This window comes from Tursiops truncatus, chromosome 19 (genome assembly GCF_011762595.2).
Source record: "Tursiops truncatus isolate mTurTru1 chromosome 19, mTurTru1.mat.Y, whole genome shotgun sequence".
NCBI lineage: Eukaryota > Metazoa > Chordata > Mammalia > Artiodactyla > Delphinidae > Tursiops > Tursiops truncatus.
Window position 1 is genome coordinate 36,011,162 of NC_047052.1, and position 18,170 is coordinate 36,029,331.

At 37.1% G+C, this 18,170-nt stretch overlaps 1 protein-coding gene across 4 annotated transcripts in view; it reads left to right on the top strand.

The window, feature by feature from the left end:
• Window positions 1-18,170, top strand: part of ITFG1 (integrin alpha FG-GAP repeat containing 1) — a 236,288-nt gene that overhangs the window by 152,541 nt on the left and 65,577 nt on the right. For all 4 annotated transcript variants that reach the window (XM_033845061.2, XM_073795662.1, XM_033845062.2 and 1 more), the window contains exons 11-12: window positions 13,272-13,422; window positions 14,960-15,068. In XM_033845061.2, the coding sequence (XP_033700952.1) occupies window positions 13,272-13,422; window positions 14,960-15,068 (260 nt within the window). The remainder of the gene's footprint in view (window positions 1-13,271; window positions 13,423-14,959; window positions 15,069-18,170) is intronic.

Sequence of the window (18,170 nt, forward strand, 5' to 3'; positions counted from 1 at the left end):
AGTATTGCATTTTTTATTGCTTTTGTCACTTGTACATTTTTATTGAAATTGCTGATAGTTGTTTGCTAGCATACAGAAATACAACTGACTTTTGTATATTGATCTTGTATTCTGCCACCTAGCTCTATGTACTTATTAGTTCTACTATGTTTTTTTAATAGATATTATAGGATTTTCTAAGTAGGTGGTCAGATAATTTATGAATAAAGACTGTTTTTCTTCCTTTCCAATCTTGTTGCCTTTTCTTTGTTTTTCTTGCCGTTTACAATGGCTACAACCTGTAATTCAACGTTGAATGGATATGGTGAGAGCAGACATCATTGTCTTGGAGGAAGAGTGATCTTAGGAAGACAACATTCAGTCTTTCACTATTACTATGATGTTCAGTGTACGTTTTCTGTGAACACCCTGTATCATGTTGAGAAAGTTCCTTCTATTCCTAGTTTGCTACAATTTTGGATCAGGAATGGATATTGGATTTTGTCAAATATTTTTCTACCTTTATTGAGATGATCATATGGTTTTCCTTTTTGAATTTATTAATCTAGTGAATTGAACTGATTTATTTTAAAATATTAAAACAACTTTGCATTCCTGCAATAAACCCAAGTTGATCATGATTTTTTATCTTTTTATTCTATCTGTAGTCTTCAATTTGCAAGGTACTTAGTTCACTGAAATATGTCCATATCAGAATCATGTCGTATCTTTGCATGGTTCTCTGGTTATCATGAAACAAGATATGTATGAGTTTGAGTGAACACTGTACCATGCAAAGCAAGATCTGACTCTACTGTTGGATTTGATTTTCTAGAATGTTGTTAAAACTTTTCGCATCTGTGTTCGTGAAGAATATTGGTGTGTAGTTTTCTTATAATATCTTTGTCTAATTTGATGTGTAATGTGGCTTCTTAGATGAGTTGGGAAGCATGTCTCTCTCAACAATTTTCTAAAGAGTTCGTGTAGAATGGATATTATATCTTCTCTAAAAATTTGGCAGAATTCATCAGTGAAGCCATCTGGACCTGGGGTTTTTCAGAAGGCTTAAAACTGCAATTTGAATTTCTTTCTTTATCTTATGAATGAGCTTTGGTCATTTGTGACTTCCAAGGATTTTGTTCGTTTCATCTAACTTGTCAATTATATTGGCACAAAAATTTTCATAACATTATTATCCTTTTAATATCAGTAAAATCTGTTGTGCTGTTACCTGTCTCATTCCTGTTATTTGTACTTTGTATCTTCTCTCTTTTTAATTTTTTTAAATGGCCATTCTCATTGGAAGTTTATCAGTTTTAAAATTGTTCTTCCCGAAGAACTGGCTTTTGGTTTCGTTGATTTTTCTCTATTGTTTTTCTGTTTTCTACTTCTTTGCTTTCCTCTATGTTATTATTTCATTTCTTCTGCTTATTTTAAATTTTATTTGCTCTTATACTTCAGTTTCTTAAGGAAGAAAGTGAGATCATTGATTTGAGATCTTCTTTTCTAATTAAGTGTTTAGTGCTATAAATTTCCATCTAAATACTGCTTTAGTGACATACTGCCAGTCTTGATGTGCTGTGTCTTTATTTTCATTCAGTTCAAAGTACTTTGTCATTTCCCTGTGCTGCACTGAACATTGTGGTACATGTCTCTTTTTGGATTATGGTTTTTTCAGGGTATATGCCCAGTAGTGGGATTGCTGAGTCATATGGTAGTTCTGTTTTTAGTTTTTTAAGGAACCTCCATACTGTTCTAGTGGCTGTATCAATTTACATTCCCACCAACAGTGCAAGAGGGTTCCCTTTTCTCCACACCCTCTCCAGCATTTATTGTTTGTGGATTTTTTTGATGATGGCCATTCTGACCAGTGTGAGGTGATACCTCACTGTAGTTGTGATTTACATTTCTCTAATGATTAGTGATGATAATGATCATCCTTTCATGTATTTGTTGGCAATCTGTATATCTTCTTTGAAGAAATGTCTGTTTAGGTCTCCTACCTATTTTTGAACTGGGTTGTTTGTTTTTTTGATATTGAGCTGCATGAGCTCCTTGTATATTTTGGAGACTAATCCTTTGTCAGTTGGTTCGTTGGCAAATATTTTCTCCCATTCTGAGGGTTGTCTTTTCATCTTGTTTATGGTTTCCTTTGCTGTGCAAAAGCTTTCAAGTTTCATTAGGTCCCATTTGTTTATTTTTGGTTTTATTTCCATTTCTCTACGAGGTGGGTCAAAAAGGATCTTACTGTGATGTGTGTCATAGAGTGTTCCACCTGTGTTTTCCTCTAAGAGTTTTATAGTGTCTGGCCTTACATGTAGGTCTTTAATCGATTTTGAGTTTATTTTTCTGTATGGTGTTAGGGAGTGTTGTAATTTCATTCTTTTCCATGTAGCTGTCGAGTTTTCCCAGCACCACTTACTGAACAGGCTGTCTTTTCTCCATTGTATATTCTTGCCTCCTTTATCAAAGATAAGGTGACCGTATGTGTGTGGGTTTATCTCTGGGCTTTCTGTCCTGTTCCATTGCTCTGTATTTCTGCTTTTGTGCAGTACCATACTGTCTTGATTACTGAACCTTTGTAGTATACTCTGAAGTCAGGGAGCCTGATTCCCCCAGCTCCATTTTTCTTTCTCAAGATAGCTTTGGCTATTTAGGGTATTTTGTGTTTCCATACAAATTGTGAAATTTTTTGCTCTAGTTCTGTGGAAAATGCCATTGGTAATTTGATAAGGATTGCATTGAATCTGTAGATTGCTTTGGGTAGTATAGTCATTTTCACAATGTTGACTCTTCCAATCCAAGAACATGGTATATCTCTCCAGCTGTTTGTATCATCTTTAATTTCTTTCATCAGTGTCTTATAGTTTTCTGCATACAGGTCTTCCGTCTCCTTAGGTAGGTTTATTCTTAGGTATTTTATTCTTTTTGTTGCAATGGTAAATGGCAGTGTTTCCTTAATAGTGGTGAGAGTGGGCAGCCTTGTCTTGTTCCTGATCTTAGAGGAAATGCTTTCAGTTTTTTACCATTAAGACCGATGTTGGCTCTGGGTTTGTCATATATGGCCTTTATTATGTTGAGGTAGGTTCCCTCTATGCCTAGTTTTTGGAGAGGTTTTATCATAAATTCTTGTTGAATTTTGTCAAAAGCTTTTTCTGCATCTACTGAGATTGTCATATGGTTTTTATCCTTCAGTTTGTTAATATGGTGTATCACATTGATTTGCATATGTTGAAGAATCCTTGTATTCCTGGGATAAACCCCACTTGATCATGGTGTATGATCCTTTTAATGTGCTGTGGGATTCTGTTTGCTAGTATTTTGTTGAGGATTTTTGCATCTATGTTCATCAGTGATATTGGCCTGTAGTTTTCTTTCTTTGTGACATCTTTGTCTGATTTTGGTATCAGGGTGATGGTGGCCTCAAAGAATAAGTTTGGGAGTGTTCCTCCCTGTGCTATATTTTGGAAAAGTTTGAGAAGGATAGGTGTTAGCTCTTCTCTAAATGTTTGATAGAATTCTCCTGTGAAGCCATCAGGTCCTGGGCTTCTGTTTGTTGGAACGTTTTTAATCACATTTTCAATTTCAGTGCTTGTGATTGGTCTGTTCATTTTTTTCTTCCTGGTTCAGTCTCAGAACGTTGTGCTTTTCTAAGAATTTGTCCATTTCTTCCATGTTGTCCATTTTATTGGCATATAGTTGCTAGTAGTAATTTCTCATGATCCTTTGTATTTTATAGTGTCAGTTGTTACTTCTTTTTCATTTCTAATTCTGTTGATTTGAGTCTTCTCCCTTTTTTTCTTAATGAGTCTGGCTAATGTTTTATCAATTTTATTTATCTTCTCAAAGAACCAACTTTTAGTTTTATTGATCTTTGCTATTGTTTTCTTCATTTGTTTTTCCTTTATTTCTAATCTGATCTTTATGATTTCTTTCCTTCTGCTAACTTTGGGGGTTTTTTTGTTCTTTCTCTAATTGCTTTAGGTGTAAGATTAGGTTGTTTATTTGAGATTTTTCTCGTTTCTTGAGGTAGGATTGTATTACTATAAACTTCTGTCTTAGAACTTCTTTTGCTGCATGCTATAGGTTTTTGGTCATCGTGTTTTCATTGTCATTCGTTTCTAGGTATTTTTTGACTTCCTCTTTGATTATTTCAGTGATCTCTTGGTCATTTAGTAGTGTATTGTTTAGCTCCATGTGTTTGTATTTTTTACACATTTTTTCCTGTAATTGATATCTAGTCTCATAACATTGTGGTCGAAAAAGATACTTGATACAATTTCAATTTTCTTAAATTTACCAAGGCTTGATTTGTGACCCAGGATATGATCTATGCTGGAGAATGTTGCATGAGCACTTGAGAAGAAAGTGTATTCTGTTGTTTTTGGATGGAATGTCCTATAAATATCAATTAAGTCCATCTTGTTTAATGTATCATTTAAAGCTTGCGTTTCCTTATTTACTTTCATTTTGGATGATCTGTCCATTGGTGAAAGTGGGGTGTTAAAGTCCCCTACTATGATTGTGTTGCTGTTGATTTCCCCTTTTATGGCTGTTAGCATTCGCCTTATGTATTGAGGTGCGCCTGTGTTGGGTGCAGAAATTTTTACAATTGTTATATCTTCTTGGATAGATCCCTTGATCATCATGTAGTGTCCTTCCTTGTCTCTTGTAACATTCTTTATTTTAAAGTCTATTTTATCTGATATGAGTATTGTTACTCCAGCTTTCTTTTGATTTCCATTTGCATGGAATATCTTTTTCCATCCCAGCACTTTCAGTCTGTATGTGTCCCGATGTCTGAAGTGGGTGTCTTGTAGACAGCATATATACAGGTCTTCTTTTTGTATCCATTCAGCCAGTCTGTGTCTTTTGGTTGAAGCATGTAATCCATTTATATTTGAGGTAGTTATTGATATGTATGTTCCTATTACCATTTTCTTAATTGTTCTGGATTTGTATTTTAGGTCTTTTCCTTCTCTTGTGTTTCCTGCGTAGAGCAGTTCCTTTAGCAGTTGTTGTAAACCTGGTTTGGTGGTGCTGAATTCTCTTAAATTTTGCTTGTCTGTAAAGGTTTTAATTTCTCCATTGAATCTGAATGAGTTCCTTGCTGGATAGAGTAATCTTGGTTGTAGGTTTTTCCCTTTCATCACTTTAAATGTGTCCTGCCACTCCCTTCTGGCTTGCAGAGTTTCTGCTGAAAGGTCAGCTGTTAACCTTATGGAGATTCCCGTGTATGTTATGTTTTGCTTTTCCCTTGCTGCTTTTATTATTTTTTCTTTGTATTTAATATCTGATAGTTTGATTAACGTATGTCTTGGCATGTTTCTCCTTCAGTTTATCCTGTATCAGACACCCTCTGTGCTTCCTGGACTTGACTCTTTCCTTTCCCATGTTAGGGAAGTTTTCCACTATAATCTCTTCAAATATTTTCTCAGACCCTTTCTTTTTCTTTTCTTCTTCTGGGACCTCTATAATTAGAACGTTGGTGTGTTTAATGTTGTCCCCAAGGTCTCTGAGACTGTCCTCAATTCTTTTCATTCTTTTTTCTTTATTCTGCTCTGCAGTAGTTATTTCCACTATTTTATCTTCCAGGTCACTTATCCGTTTTTCTGCCTCAGTTATTCTGCTATTGATTCCTTCTAGAGAGTTTTTAATCTCATTTATTGTGTTGTTCATCACTGTTTGTTTGCTCTTTAGTTCTCCTCGGTGCTTATTAAATGTTTGTTTTATTTTCTCCATTCTATTTCCAAGATTTTGGATCATCTTTACTATCATTACTCTGAATTCTTTTTCAGTTAGACTGCCTATTTCCTCTTCATTTGTTTGGTCTGGTGGATTCTTACCTTGCTTCTTCATCTGCTGCATATTTCTCTGTCTTCTCATTTTGTTTAACTTACTGTGTTTGGGGTCTCATTTTCGCAGGCTGCAGGTTTGTAGGTCCCGTTGTTTTTGATGTCTGCCCCTAGTAGGTGAGGTTGGTTCAGTGGCTTGTGTAGGCTTCCTGGTGGAGGGGACTGGTGCCTGTGTTCTTGTGGGTGGGGCTTGATCTTGTCTTTCTGGTGGTCAGGACCATGTCTGGTGGTGTGTTTGGGGATATCTGTGAACTTAGTATGATTTTAGGCAGCCTCTCTGCTAATGGGTGGGGTTGTGTTCCTGTGTTGCTAGTTGTTTGGCATGGGGCATCCAGCACTGGAACTTGCTGGCCGTTGGGTGGAGCTGGGTCTTAGTGTTGAGATGGAGCTCTCTGGGCAACTCTTGCTGATATTACATGGGGCTAGGAGGTCTCTAGTTGTCCAGTGTCCTGAACTCGGCTCTCCCACCTCAGAAGCTCAGGTCTGACACCAGGCCGGAGCACCAAGACCCTTTCTGCCACATGGCTCAGAAGAAAGGGGAGAAGAAAAGAAAGAAAGAAATTTTAAACTTTTTTAAATTATTAAAATAAAAAAATACTAAAATAGAGAGCAACCAAACCAATAAACAAATACACCAATGATAACAAGCGCTAAAAAGTAAACTAAGATAAACATAAAAATCAGAAACAAATCAGCCTCAGACAGCAAACCCCAAGTGTACAGTTGCTCCCAAAGTCCACCGCCTCAATTTTAGGATGATTTGTTGTCTCTTCAGGTATTCCACCGATGCAGGGTACATCAAGTTGACTGTGGGGTTGTAATCCACTGCTCCTGAGGCTGCATGGAGAAATTTCCCTTTCCCTTCTTTGTTTGCAGAGCTCCTGGGGTTCAGCTTTGGTTTGGGCCCCACCTCTGCATGTAGGTTGCCCTCAGGCATCTGTTCCCCACCCAGACAGGAGGGAGTTAAAGCAGTGGCTGATTAGGTCCCTCTTGCTCACTCAGTCCGGGGAGAGGGAGGGGTAGGGTAGTCATAATTGGCATGCAGGGTGAGCCTGCGGCGGCAGAGGCCACCGTGACGTTGTAACAGCCTGAGGTGCACCGTGTGTTCTCCCGGGGAAGTTGTCCCTGGATCATGGGACCCTGGCAGTGGTGGGCTGCACAGGCTCCTGGGGGGGGATGTGGGGGGTGGATAGTGACCTGTGCTTGCACACAGGATACTTGGTGGCGGCAGCAGCAGTGTTACTGTTTCATGCCCATCTCTGGAGTCCGAGCTGATAGCCACAGCTCATGCCCATCTCTGGAACTAACTTAAGCGGTGCCCTGCCTTCTGTGGGCACAGAGGGAAGGAATCCCCTCTCCTCACACACCCTGAAACAATGGTCTCCTGCCTTTTCGGCAGGTCCAGGCTTTTTCCCAGACTCCCTGCCGGCTAGCTGTGGTGCACTAGCCCCCTTCAGGGTGTCTTCTCGCAGCCAACCCCAGTCCTCTGCCTGGGGTCTGACCTCCGAAGCCCGAGCCTCAGCTCCCAGCCCCCACCCTCCCCGGTGGATGAGCAGACAAGCCTCTCAGGCTGGTGAGTGCTGATTGGCACTGATCCTCTGTGCAGGAATCTCTCCACTTTGCCCTCCGCACCCCTGGTGCTGCACTCTCCTCCGTGGCTCCGAAGCTTCCCACCCCACACCCCCCGTCTCTGCCAGTGAAGGGGCTTCCTAGTGTGTGGAAACTTTTCTTCCTTCACAGCTCCCTCCCAGAGGTGCAGGTCCTGTCTCTATTCTTTTGTCTTGTTTTTTCTTTTTTCTTTTGCCCTACCCAGGTACCTGGGGGTTTTCTTACCTTTTAGGCAGTCTGAGGTCTTCTGCCAGCGTTCAGTAGGTGTTCCGTAATAAGAGTTGGTCCACACGTAGATGTATTTTTGATGTATTTTTGGGGAGGAAGGTGATCTCCACGTCTTACTCCTCCACAATCTTGAAGGTCCCCCCTCTTTGAGCCATTTTAATCCTGTCTCCAGTATCTCTTATTTCTGCCTCTGCAGTTATCGGTGCCAGAGTTCCTCTGGGCAGGTCCATTGTTGACATAGTCATAATCCTCTATCTGTACATCACTTTGAGGGTGCTGATCATTAAGAAGTCTTGACCTTTTCCCAGACCCTCTCATGTATTTGAGGCATATCCTGTAATGCTAGCTAATGCCTAACACAGTGCCTGGAACTGCTCACAGATTCCTCCTCCAGAACTGCTCAGGTGGCAAAATGTTCCATGTTTTGAGGTGAGAATTGAGGCTAGCTCAATATTTGCGAAATAGTTTGGAGAACATTAGTATCCCATGTCTTGTTAATGCTTGTTTGAGTTAAAGGACTCTAGGGATATCTAAGGCAGATTCATCTTCTGAGGCTGACATCACAGAAAGTAACTGCACCTTTTGACAAAAATAGTCTTTCACAGCACTGTCTGGAGGACTGGATGTGACATTTTATTCCATTGGGAATACTGTTCTTCTTCACCACGATGCGAGAGGTGCGGGGCTCTCACGACCCAGGCCACCCAGCTCTCAGATCTCTTCCAGAACAGCCCCCGGGGCAGTTGCGGCTACTGGGGCACAGACACAGCAATGGGTGATCAAAGCCTGCAGCTCCTGCCGGGCACTCTAGGCAGAGACCAGGGCGAGCCCCAAGCCCAGGTAGCTGGGTGAACAGAGATAGCGCATGGAAAATTCCCAAAGGCACGTGCTCCTCATGCGCTGAGGGGCCGCCTGATTTCTTCTTTTGCTCGTAGATTATTTAGTGGTGTTTAATTTCTAAATATTTGGAGATTTTCCAGATATCTTTTATTGATTTATTTTTTCCTTTTTTTTTCCAGCTTTCTGAGATATAATTGACATATAGTGACATTGTGTAAGTTTAAAGTATACAGTATTATTTGATATATGTATATATTGCAAAATGTTTACTACATTAAGGTAGTTAATATCCTTTATCTCACATAATTACCATTTTCTTGTTCTTATTGTTATAGTTAAAAACATTAAAGCCCTACTCTCACAGCAGCTTTCAAGTATAAAGTACAGTATTGTTAACTATAGTCATCATGCTGTACATTTGATCCCCTTAACTTAATCATCTTATAACTGAAAGTTCATGTCCTTTGACCGACATCTCCCCATTTCCCCCACCCCTCAGCCACTGGCAACCACCATTCCACTCTCTGATTCTATAAGTTCAGTGTTTTTATATTCCACATACAAGTGATACCATACAGTATTTGTCTTTCTGTTTCTGATTTACTTCACTTAGCATAATGTCCTCTAGGTTCATCCATGTTGACACAAATGGTAGGATTTTCTTCTTTTTTTAAGGCTGAATATTCCAGTGTATGTATATACCACATTTTCATTCTTCCATTGATGGACACTTAGATTGTTTCCATATCTTGACTATTGTGAATATTGCTGCAACAAACATGAGAGTTCAGATACCTCTTTGAGATCTTGGTTTCACTTCTTTTCAATATGTACCCAAAAGTGGGATTGCTGTATTATATGGTAGTTCAAATTTTAGTTTTTTGAGGAAACCTTACATTTTACATCTGCTTATGTCATTAACACCATGCTGTGTTGTTTAATTATCAGTTATCTTTAAAGAGGTTTAAATAACAAGAAAATCTTTTCTGTTTGCCTACGTATTTCACATTTTCACTGATCTTCATTCCTTCGTGTAAGTGCAGATACTCCATCTGGTGTTATTTCCATCTGCCTAATGGACTTCCTTTAACATTTCTTATAGAGCATGAGAAAAATACTGACATAAATGAGTATATAAGTATTATTAACCTTTTAGTGAAAGAAACCATACATTTTAAAAACAATAAAAGGCTGGGGTGAAATGTTTATAACATATCAGAGTAATAATAACAGCACATATAATAATAACAGCAGATATTGAAAGTGTGTTGTGCTATGTACTGGGCACTACATTAAACCATTTACCATGTATTTTCTCATTTAATCCTTAAAACAGCTATTTGAGGTAATGTACCGTTGGGTTATTTTTTTTAATTTTTATTGGAGTATAGTTGCTTTACAATGTTGTGTTAGTTTCTGCTGTACAGCAAAAGAGAATCAGTTATACATATACATATATCCCCTCTTTTTTTTATTTCCTTCCTGTTTAGGTCACCACAGAGCATTGAGTAGAGTTCCCTGGGCTATACAGTAGATTCTCATTAGTTATCTATTTTATACATAGTAGTGTATATATGTCAATCCCAATCTCCCAGTTCATCCCACCCACTCCCTTCCCCCTGCTTGGTATCCATAAGTTTGTTCTCTACATCTGTGTATCTATTTCTGTACTGTTTTTACACACATTTTGCAAATAAGAATATGAGAATAACAGGTAGGGGCTAATGTCCTTAACAATCAGAGATCTAAAAACCAATAATTGAAAAAATTTAAGTGCCAATTCTTAGAAGAAATATGAATAGATAATAAACATAAAAGTAATACTCAGCTTCTCTCATATAATCAGGAGAATGAGATAATTTTTAAGCTACCCAATTGGCAAAAATAAGAAGCAGTGTTACTAATATTGGCAAGATATGAAGAAGGATATACTAGAGGTATAAATTGGTACATTTTTTTAGAAGGCCATTTAGCTTTACCTATTCACATTTAAAATACGCATATCCTTTGACCAGATGACTTCATTTGGAAATCCTTATACAAATTCTCAAGGAAAAATTACGTGTGTGTGTGTGTGTGTGTGTGTGTGTGTGTGTGTGTGTGTGTGTGTAATGGGGAACAATTGAAGACAACCTGATTATCAATAGCAGGGTGTTAAAACGAATGATGGCATAGCTGTATAATGGAGTAAGCATTGAAAGGAATGGGCATGTGGGAAACAGGCAGTTTGATGGGCTGCTGCTGGGGGATATAAATTGGTACAACTTCTCTGGTGGGAATTTTCAAAATAGATTTCAGAAGTCCTCATTCAGGTTGTATCCCTTTTCCCCATGTGTATGCTATGTTATTGAGTGGAAAGAAAAAAGTTGCAGAATAATATGTATAGTAGAACCCAACTGGGTTTGTTTTGTGGTTTTTTTTGAAGAATATATATACTTAAATATTTGTATGTTCCCAGAAGAAGGTTTGGAAAGATGCACACCAAGTTGTTAACAGTGATTTTCCCTGGAAAGGAGGAGTTCAACTTTTTAAATGTCTCTATTACTTGAATTTTATAATAACTTTTGCAATAGTTTTGGAAAAAAAATGTTTTTTAAAAGTTATATCGGTTGTAATTGCCAAAAACACATAGAGCAGTTGACTCAAAAGAAGCAAGACTGTTTCTCCCCAAGGGTTTCCAAACCGAATGAATCAGAATTCTTTCTTCCTGGGTTTAAATGGAATTTTTTTTTTATAGTTAAGATTGTTGGGCTCTACCTGTAGGGCTCAGTGGAGTTTAAAAGAACTGAAATTTTATAGACCCCATGTTCCAGAGTATAAGACTAACCTGTTTAGTGAGAATTCAGACAAAAACCATGGTGCATGGCATTTATAATCTTTACAAACTCATATCAAAAATTAAAATGACAAATTATGCAACTGCAGTTAGAGTTTTTGTTGTAGCTTATGTTGTGTATTTGAAATTGTGCCCAGAGTTATAATACAATAATGAAATCCTTTCATCCCTGTTGTGAAAAGGGAAACCAGTGGCAAATTATCACTCAAAACGTCGCCAGTGTGGTGCATTGGTTATAAAACATTATAGAGGGCTGCCTTGGGAATTCCCTGGCGGTCCAGTGGTTAAGACTCAGTGCTTTCACCGCTGTGGGCCCAGGTTTGATCCCTCGTCAGGGAACTAAGATCTCACAAGCTGCATGGCATAGCCAAAAAAAAAAAGAAAGGCCACCTTTATCACTGGTTCTCATGTTTTAGTATAATCTAATAACAAAATAGAGTGTTCTTCATTTCTGTGAAATATCTAGTAAAATTGTTTAGCTACAAAGGTAGGATGGGTAAATTACCTGGAAAAAGTATTACAAATTAGAATTTTAAAATCAGTTATTAGACAGGAGACAAAGAAGAAATCATTATTCCTTCTAGTGGAATAACACTATTATATGTTAGGCCTTGATCAAAGCCACCTCAAAGTTTTCCATGTAAATGTTATAATCTGGGAGTTTAAACTATTTCTGTTGGAATTTTTTATCTAGAAAAATAATGTGAAGCTAATCATATGTCAAGTACATCAAGTAAATTGAATATTTTGCATGTTTCCTTACTCTATTGAACACTGAAAAATTTACCTTTCTTATAATAGAACTTTTTTCTTTTCCAAATTGCCCAGACCCAAAGTAATATCCAAAGTAATATTTTCATATGGAAAAAAAGAAATCTGTCTTTAGTTTTATTTAAAATAATTATTAGAGAAAATTGAGCAGTAATAAAATTTAAGCTTTTTAGCTTATTATTTTCTATGTAACATAGAGGGACCTGAAGGAATGTAAATATTAGAAAATGCCTATAAATAGGAGCCATTACATCAAATCACACCATTTACAAAAGTTACTTCTGTATTTAAAGAAAATATTTTTACATGGCATGGTGTTGCACTACATAAGTAAGAGTGATGATAATACACTTTTACGAAGATCTAAGTGAATGACAGGAATTGTTCTAAGTATTTTGCACTCGGTATTTCATTTCTTTTTTACAACAGTTCTTTAAGTACTCATGTTACTCAGTTTACAAATAAGGATCTGAGTCTTCAGGAGGTTAAATAACTTGTTTAAGGTCACGTAACTGCTAAATGACAGAGCCAGAATTTGAATCCAGGTAATCTGGTTCCAAAATCTAAACTCATCACCACTTTGCCTATAGAGTAGGATTCAAAAGGGAGGACTTCATAGCTATGCAAAGTACAACACTTTTTTTTTTCTATCTTTTATCTGAGAGGTACTCAGCAATATCTACTCTACTGTCCGTTTGGGAAGCTCAAATTGTATCATTGTAGATTTACTGCTTTGGGTTTACAAGACTTGGGGATGTCAGGAATCTCTATTTAAAATGCAGGTTTTTACCTAAGGAGTTATACAAATCTAAAGGGATGATGACAGTGTCCAGGAACTCAGTAATGAAACACAGGGTCGATGGCTGTGGAGCAGCAAGGAAGGGCGTAGAGATGGACTTGGAAATCACGAAAGAGGAGAGAGAGGCCAACAACTGACTAACCTCAGGATTTTTGCCAAAGGCTGAAAAACAATAGCCAACAATTTAAGTTTTTTATGACTCAGGACAATAATTAGTAAGATGTAGGGATTTTTTTCATATTACTTAAGTGTATACCATTTACCATCTCTTTGATTCTAGTAAAATACAGCATAGCTGATGCTACTCAGCATTGATATGTTATATTGACTAAATGCCATTGCCTTTGTCTCACAGCAATCAGCAGGCCTTTTTACTGGAGAATGTCCCTTGTAATAATGCAAGCTGTGAGGGGGCGCGTCGTATGTTTAAAGTCTACTGGGAGCTGATGGACCTAAACCAAATCAGAGATGCAGTGGTTGCCACCTTCTTTGATATTTACGAAGATGTGAGTTCAGAGCTCTTCTGTGTGTTTGGAATCTAATTGCCATCCACTTTCACCCTGTTTGACCAGAAAATGTAGATGAGATTATGAAAGCAAATGAGTTAATTAAAGAAAGCTCCTTTTAATGTTAAATGACAGAGGGAACACATTTATTGACACCACTGACTGATTAGTACAGTGAAATACGAAAATGCTTTTATCTCATTTTATGCTTGTTCAGATTAAACCACTAGAGAATCATGCTCACAGCAATTGTGCATGTGCACGAGTAGAGAAAAGAACAGCCAACAGATAACAGACCCTTAAACCCGCACAAGATCACAGAAGAATGGGTTCAGTGTGTACTCTCTCTTAACCTAGTGAACTAGAGTTGGCATCTATTGCTACAGATTCTTGTGACTGTCTTCAGTTGCCAGGTGGCCTGGGAAAGGCGCTCAGGGCCCTGGTTTTCTTCTTTCTAATGTCAAAAACCAGTTTATCAAGTGCTTCTGGGCATTGTTGAGGGAAAATAGAATCTCCCAAGCTGTTTTGTTCTTTAAAAGTAAGCCAGTTTATCACTCAGAAAAATAATAAATTCTGAAAAAAATGTGTTAAATTCCAGAGTTAATATGTCACAGTATATCCTTGTAAAACAATTTGATTATTTTAAAACGTTAAATCTCCATCAAGACATTATGTCCAACCCTAAGCCCGGTTGGTTGGTTGGTTTTTTTTTTTTGTAAGAGGCTAATTCTCAATTATATGAATTATCCAAGTCCTTATTTTCCTCTGTCTCTCTGCTACCAAATCTTGTGTTCGTTCACTTTTCATAAGCAATTTCCAAGCATGAAAGTAATTGGTAAAAATATCGTAAGAGGGAAAATCAAGAGAATTAACTACAAATCAATTAATTTCTGTACATAAAAATATCATAAATGAAATTTAAAATTGTGTTTAAATCTGGGAAATAAATTAGCTATGAAAGAATTAAATAATTAATATTCTTAACGTAGAAAGGTTTGTTCAAACTGATACAAGTCACCAGAAACTCCCACTGGAAAAACAGAACATGATTAAGGCAATTTACAGAAAAAACACAAGTAGCTAACATATGAAAAGATATGATAAATGATCAACCTCATTAAGAGTCAGCAGAATGGAAATTTTAATGAACACACTTTTTTTACCCCCAATAAAATTAGCAAAGCTTCCCACTTTTTTAGGAAAAAAAAATAATGGGGGCCAGGGCAGATGAAAAGGTACCTTCTTTCTCTGATGATTGGAAACACTTCGGTACTCCATATCACAGACCTTTAAAAATTCATGCAGATATGACTGGAAGGAAGTACAAAATGCTAACAGTTATTTTCAGGGATTAAAATTATAGGTGTTTTTCATTTTATTTATATTTTAATATTCAAGTTTTTATATTTTTAATATTTTTATTTTAAACATCAAGTTGAATAAATAAGGTTTATATTTACATGGTAAACATATCATGCATTTTCATCATTTTTTTCATTCAGTCTAGTAGTTCTTACCATTTTTATGTTTTTTCCAGGGAATCTTGGACATTGTAGTACTAAGTAAAGGATATACAAAGAATGATTTTGCCATCCATACACTAAAAAATAACTTTGAAGCAGATGCTTATTTTGTTAAAGTCATTGGTGAGTATTTGTTTTATATGTTTTATTATTACTATTAAATATTAACGTTTAATTTTTTTTAACATCCTTATTGGAGTATAATTGCTTTACAATGGTGTGTTAGTTTCTGCTTTATAACAAAGTGAATCAGCTATACATATACATATATCCCCATATCTCTTCCCTCCTGCGTCTCCCTCCCTTCCACACTCCCTATCCCACCCCTCTAGGTGGTCACAAAGTACCAAGCTGATCTCCCTGTGCTATGCAGCTGCTTCCCACTAGCTATCGGTTTTACATTTGGTAGTGTATATATGTCCATGCCACTCTCTCACTTTGTCACAGCTTACCCTTCCCCCTCCCCATGTCCTCTAGTCCATTCTCTTGTAGGTCTGTGTCTTTATTCCCATCCTACCCCTAGGTTCTTCATGACCTATTTTTTTTTTAGATTCCATATATATGGGTTAGCATACAGTATTTGTTTTTCTCTTTCTGGCTTACTTCACTCTGTACGACAGACTCTAGGTCCATCCACCTCACTACAAATAACTCAATTTCATATCTTTTTATGGCTGAGTAATATTCCATTGTATATACATGCCACATATTCTTTATCCATTTTTCTGTCGATGGACACTTAGGTTGCTTCCATGTCCTGGCTGTTGTATATAGAGATGCAGTGAACATTGTGGTACATGACTCCTTTTGAATTATGATTTTCTCAGGTTATATGCCCAGTAGTGGGATTGCTGGGTCATATGGTAGTTCTATTTTTAGTTTTTTAAGGAACCTCCATACTGTTCTCCATAGTGGCTGTATCAATTTACATTCCCACCAACAGTGCAAGAGGGTTCCCTTTTCTCCAGCATTTATCATTTGTAGATTTTTTGATGATGGCCATTCTGACTGGTGTGAGGTGATATCTCATTATAGTTTTGATTTGCATTTCTGTAATGATTAATGATGTTGAGCATTCTTTCATGTGTTTGTTGGCTATCTGTATATCTTCTCTGGAGAAATGTCTATTTAGGTCTTCTGCCCATTTTTGGATTAGGATGTTTGTTTTTTTGATATTGAGCTGCATGAGCTGCTTGTAAATTTTGGAGATTAATCCTTTGTCAGTGCTTCATTTGGAAATATTTTCTCCCATTCTGAGGGTTGTCTTTGCATCATGTTTATGGTTTCCTTTGCTGTGCAAAAGCTTTTAAGCTTCATTAGGTCCCATTTGTTTATTTTTGTTTCTATTTCCATTTCTCTAGGAGGTGGGTCAAAAAGGATCTTTCTGAGATTTATAACATTTAATTTTGTATTCTCTCTGTCAACACATTTTCCAAAGAGTAAAACATGCTCCTACATAACATATGTACAACTCTCCAAAGCAGATGATCAGCTTCAATACAACAGTACCACCCTGTTCAAATTTTGCCAACTGTCCCAACAATGGCTTCTTTCTTTCTGACCCAGAAGTCTGTCGAGGAATACCTACTGTCACATCTTCTCCAATCTGGAATAGTTCCTTTTCATGTCCTTATCAGTTTTAAAGAATACAGGCCTTACATTCTGTAGGATAATCCTGTTTCTTCCTTACCCAGCTCAGGCTACACATTCTTTGCAGAAACTCCACTACATGGAATTTAGTGGAACCAATGCTGTGGCCTCTCAGTACATCAAATCAGTAAGCACGTGATGTTGACCTGTCCTGCCACCCTGGTGATAACCTTGATCGTCTGGTCATCTTGATGACTACTAGGTTTCCCCACCTTAAATTCACTATTTCCCCCTTTGTCATTGATTAGTACTTTGTGGAGGGGTATTCTGATATTACTTTAATAGACTTTTCCATATCAAATTTCTACCTACCAGCCTTAGAGTCCATTGATAGCTCCTGCCTGAATCAAGCATCTATTTGATAGGTGTCAAAGAGTGATTCTATTTCCAACACCCCTGCATTTTTTGGTTGGCATTCTACTCTAAGGAAGATCTTTCCCTTATCTCATTTATCAGTATAGATCTGTGTATTTGTATTTTATTCAATAAATAATATCGTTTCTTTTAATGTTAAAATTGTTCCCAGTGAGGGCAGTAGGAGCTCCTTCAGACTGGCTCCTTTATCTTTTTGACATGTGCTCTGGCAAAACAAGATATTCCAGGTGCATCTTTTACCTCCCTTGCCCTAAGTCTAGAATCTGATCTCTTTCTTCAAGGAGCCCTGGTTCCTTTGAGTAGAGGATGGTATTTTAAAACCCAGTTCTGGGTGCTCAGTGTGCTCATTGCTACTGGGCTGTTATTTCTTCTAAGTTTTCTCAATGGACAGAACTAAGAAATACAGGTAATGTATCACACATACACAACACATATATACATATATTTGTATATGTGTATATGTGTATACAACACATATATTTGTATATACATACCTAAAACTATTTTATATATATTATATAACAATGAATTCATATCATTACTTCCATTTCTAATCCAACACAACATTTCAAGGGTTCCTTCTAATCTTTTCTGTTTGTAGACATCTTCTCAAACTCCCATTTTCCTCAGTATAGTTACCTATTTGTTCACTGTTACCTGTTCCCAACCATGCAAGCTATCTACCATCTCCTCCACCTAACACTTATGTTCATCGTAGAGATCCTGTACATGTTTTGTTAAGTGTATGCCTAAGTATTTTATTTTCTTTGATGTGATTATAAATGTTATTGTGTTTTTAAGTTTAGTTTCCACATGTTTGTTTTTAGTGTATTGAAATACAATTGATTTTTGTTTGATGATCTTGTATACTGCACCCTTGCTGAACTCACTTATTAGTTCCAGGAGGGTTTTTTTAGATTCTGTGGGATTTTCTACATACAAAATCATGTCATTTGCAAAGAGGGACAGTTTTATTTCTTCCTTTCCAATCTGTGCCCTTTTTTTTTCTTTTTCTTCTTCTAGGTAGAATTTCCATTGCTATTGATATGTTGAATAAGATTGGTGAGAGTGGACATCCTTGCCTTGTTTCTGATTTTAGGGAGAAAGCATTCCATCTTTCACCATTAAGAATGATATTAGCTTTTTGGAAATGCTCCGTATTGTATTAAGGAAGTTTCCCCTATTTATAGTTTGCTGAGA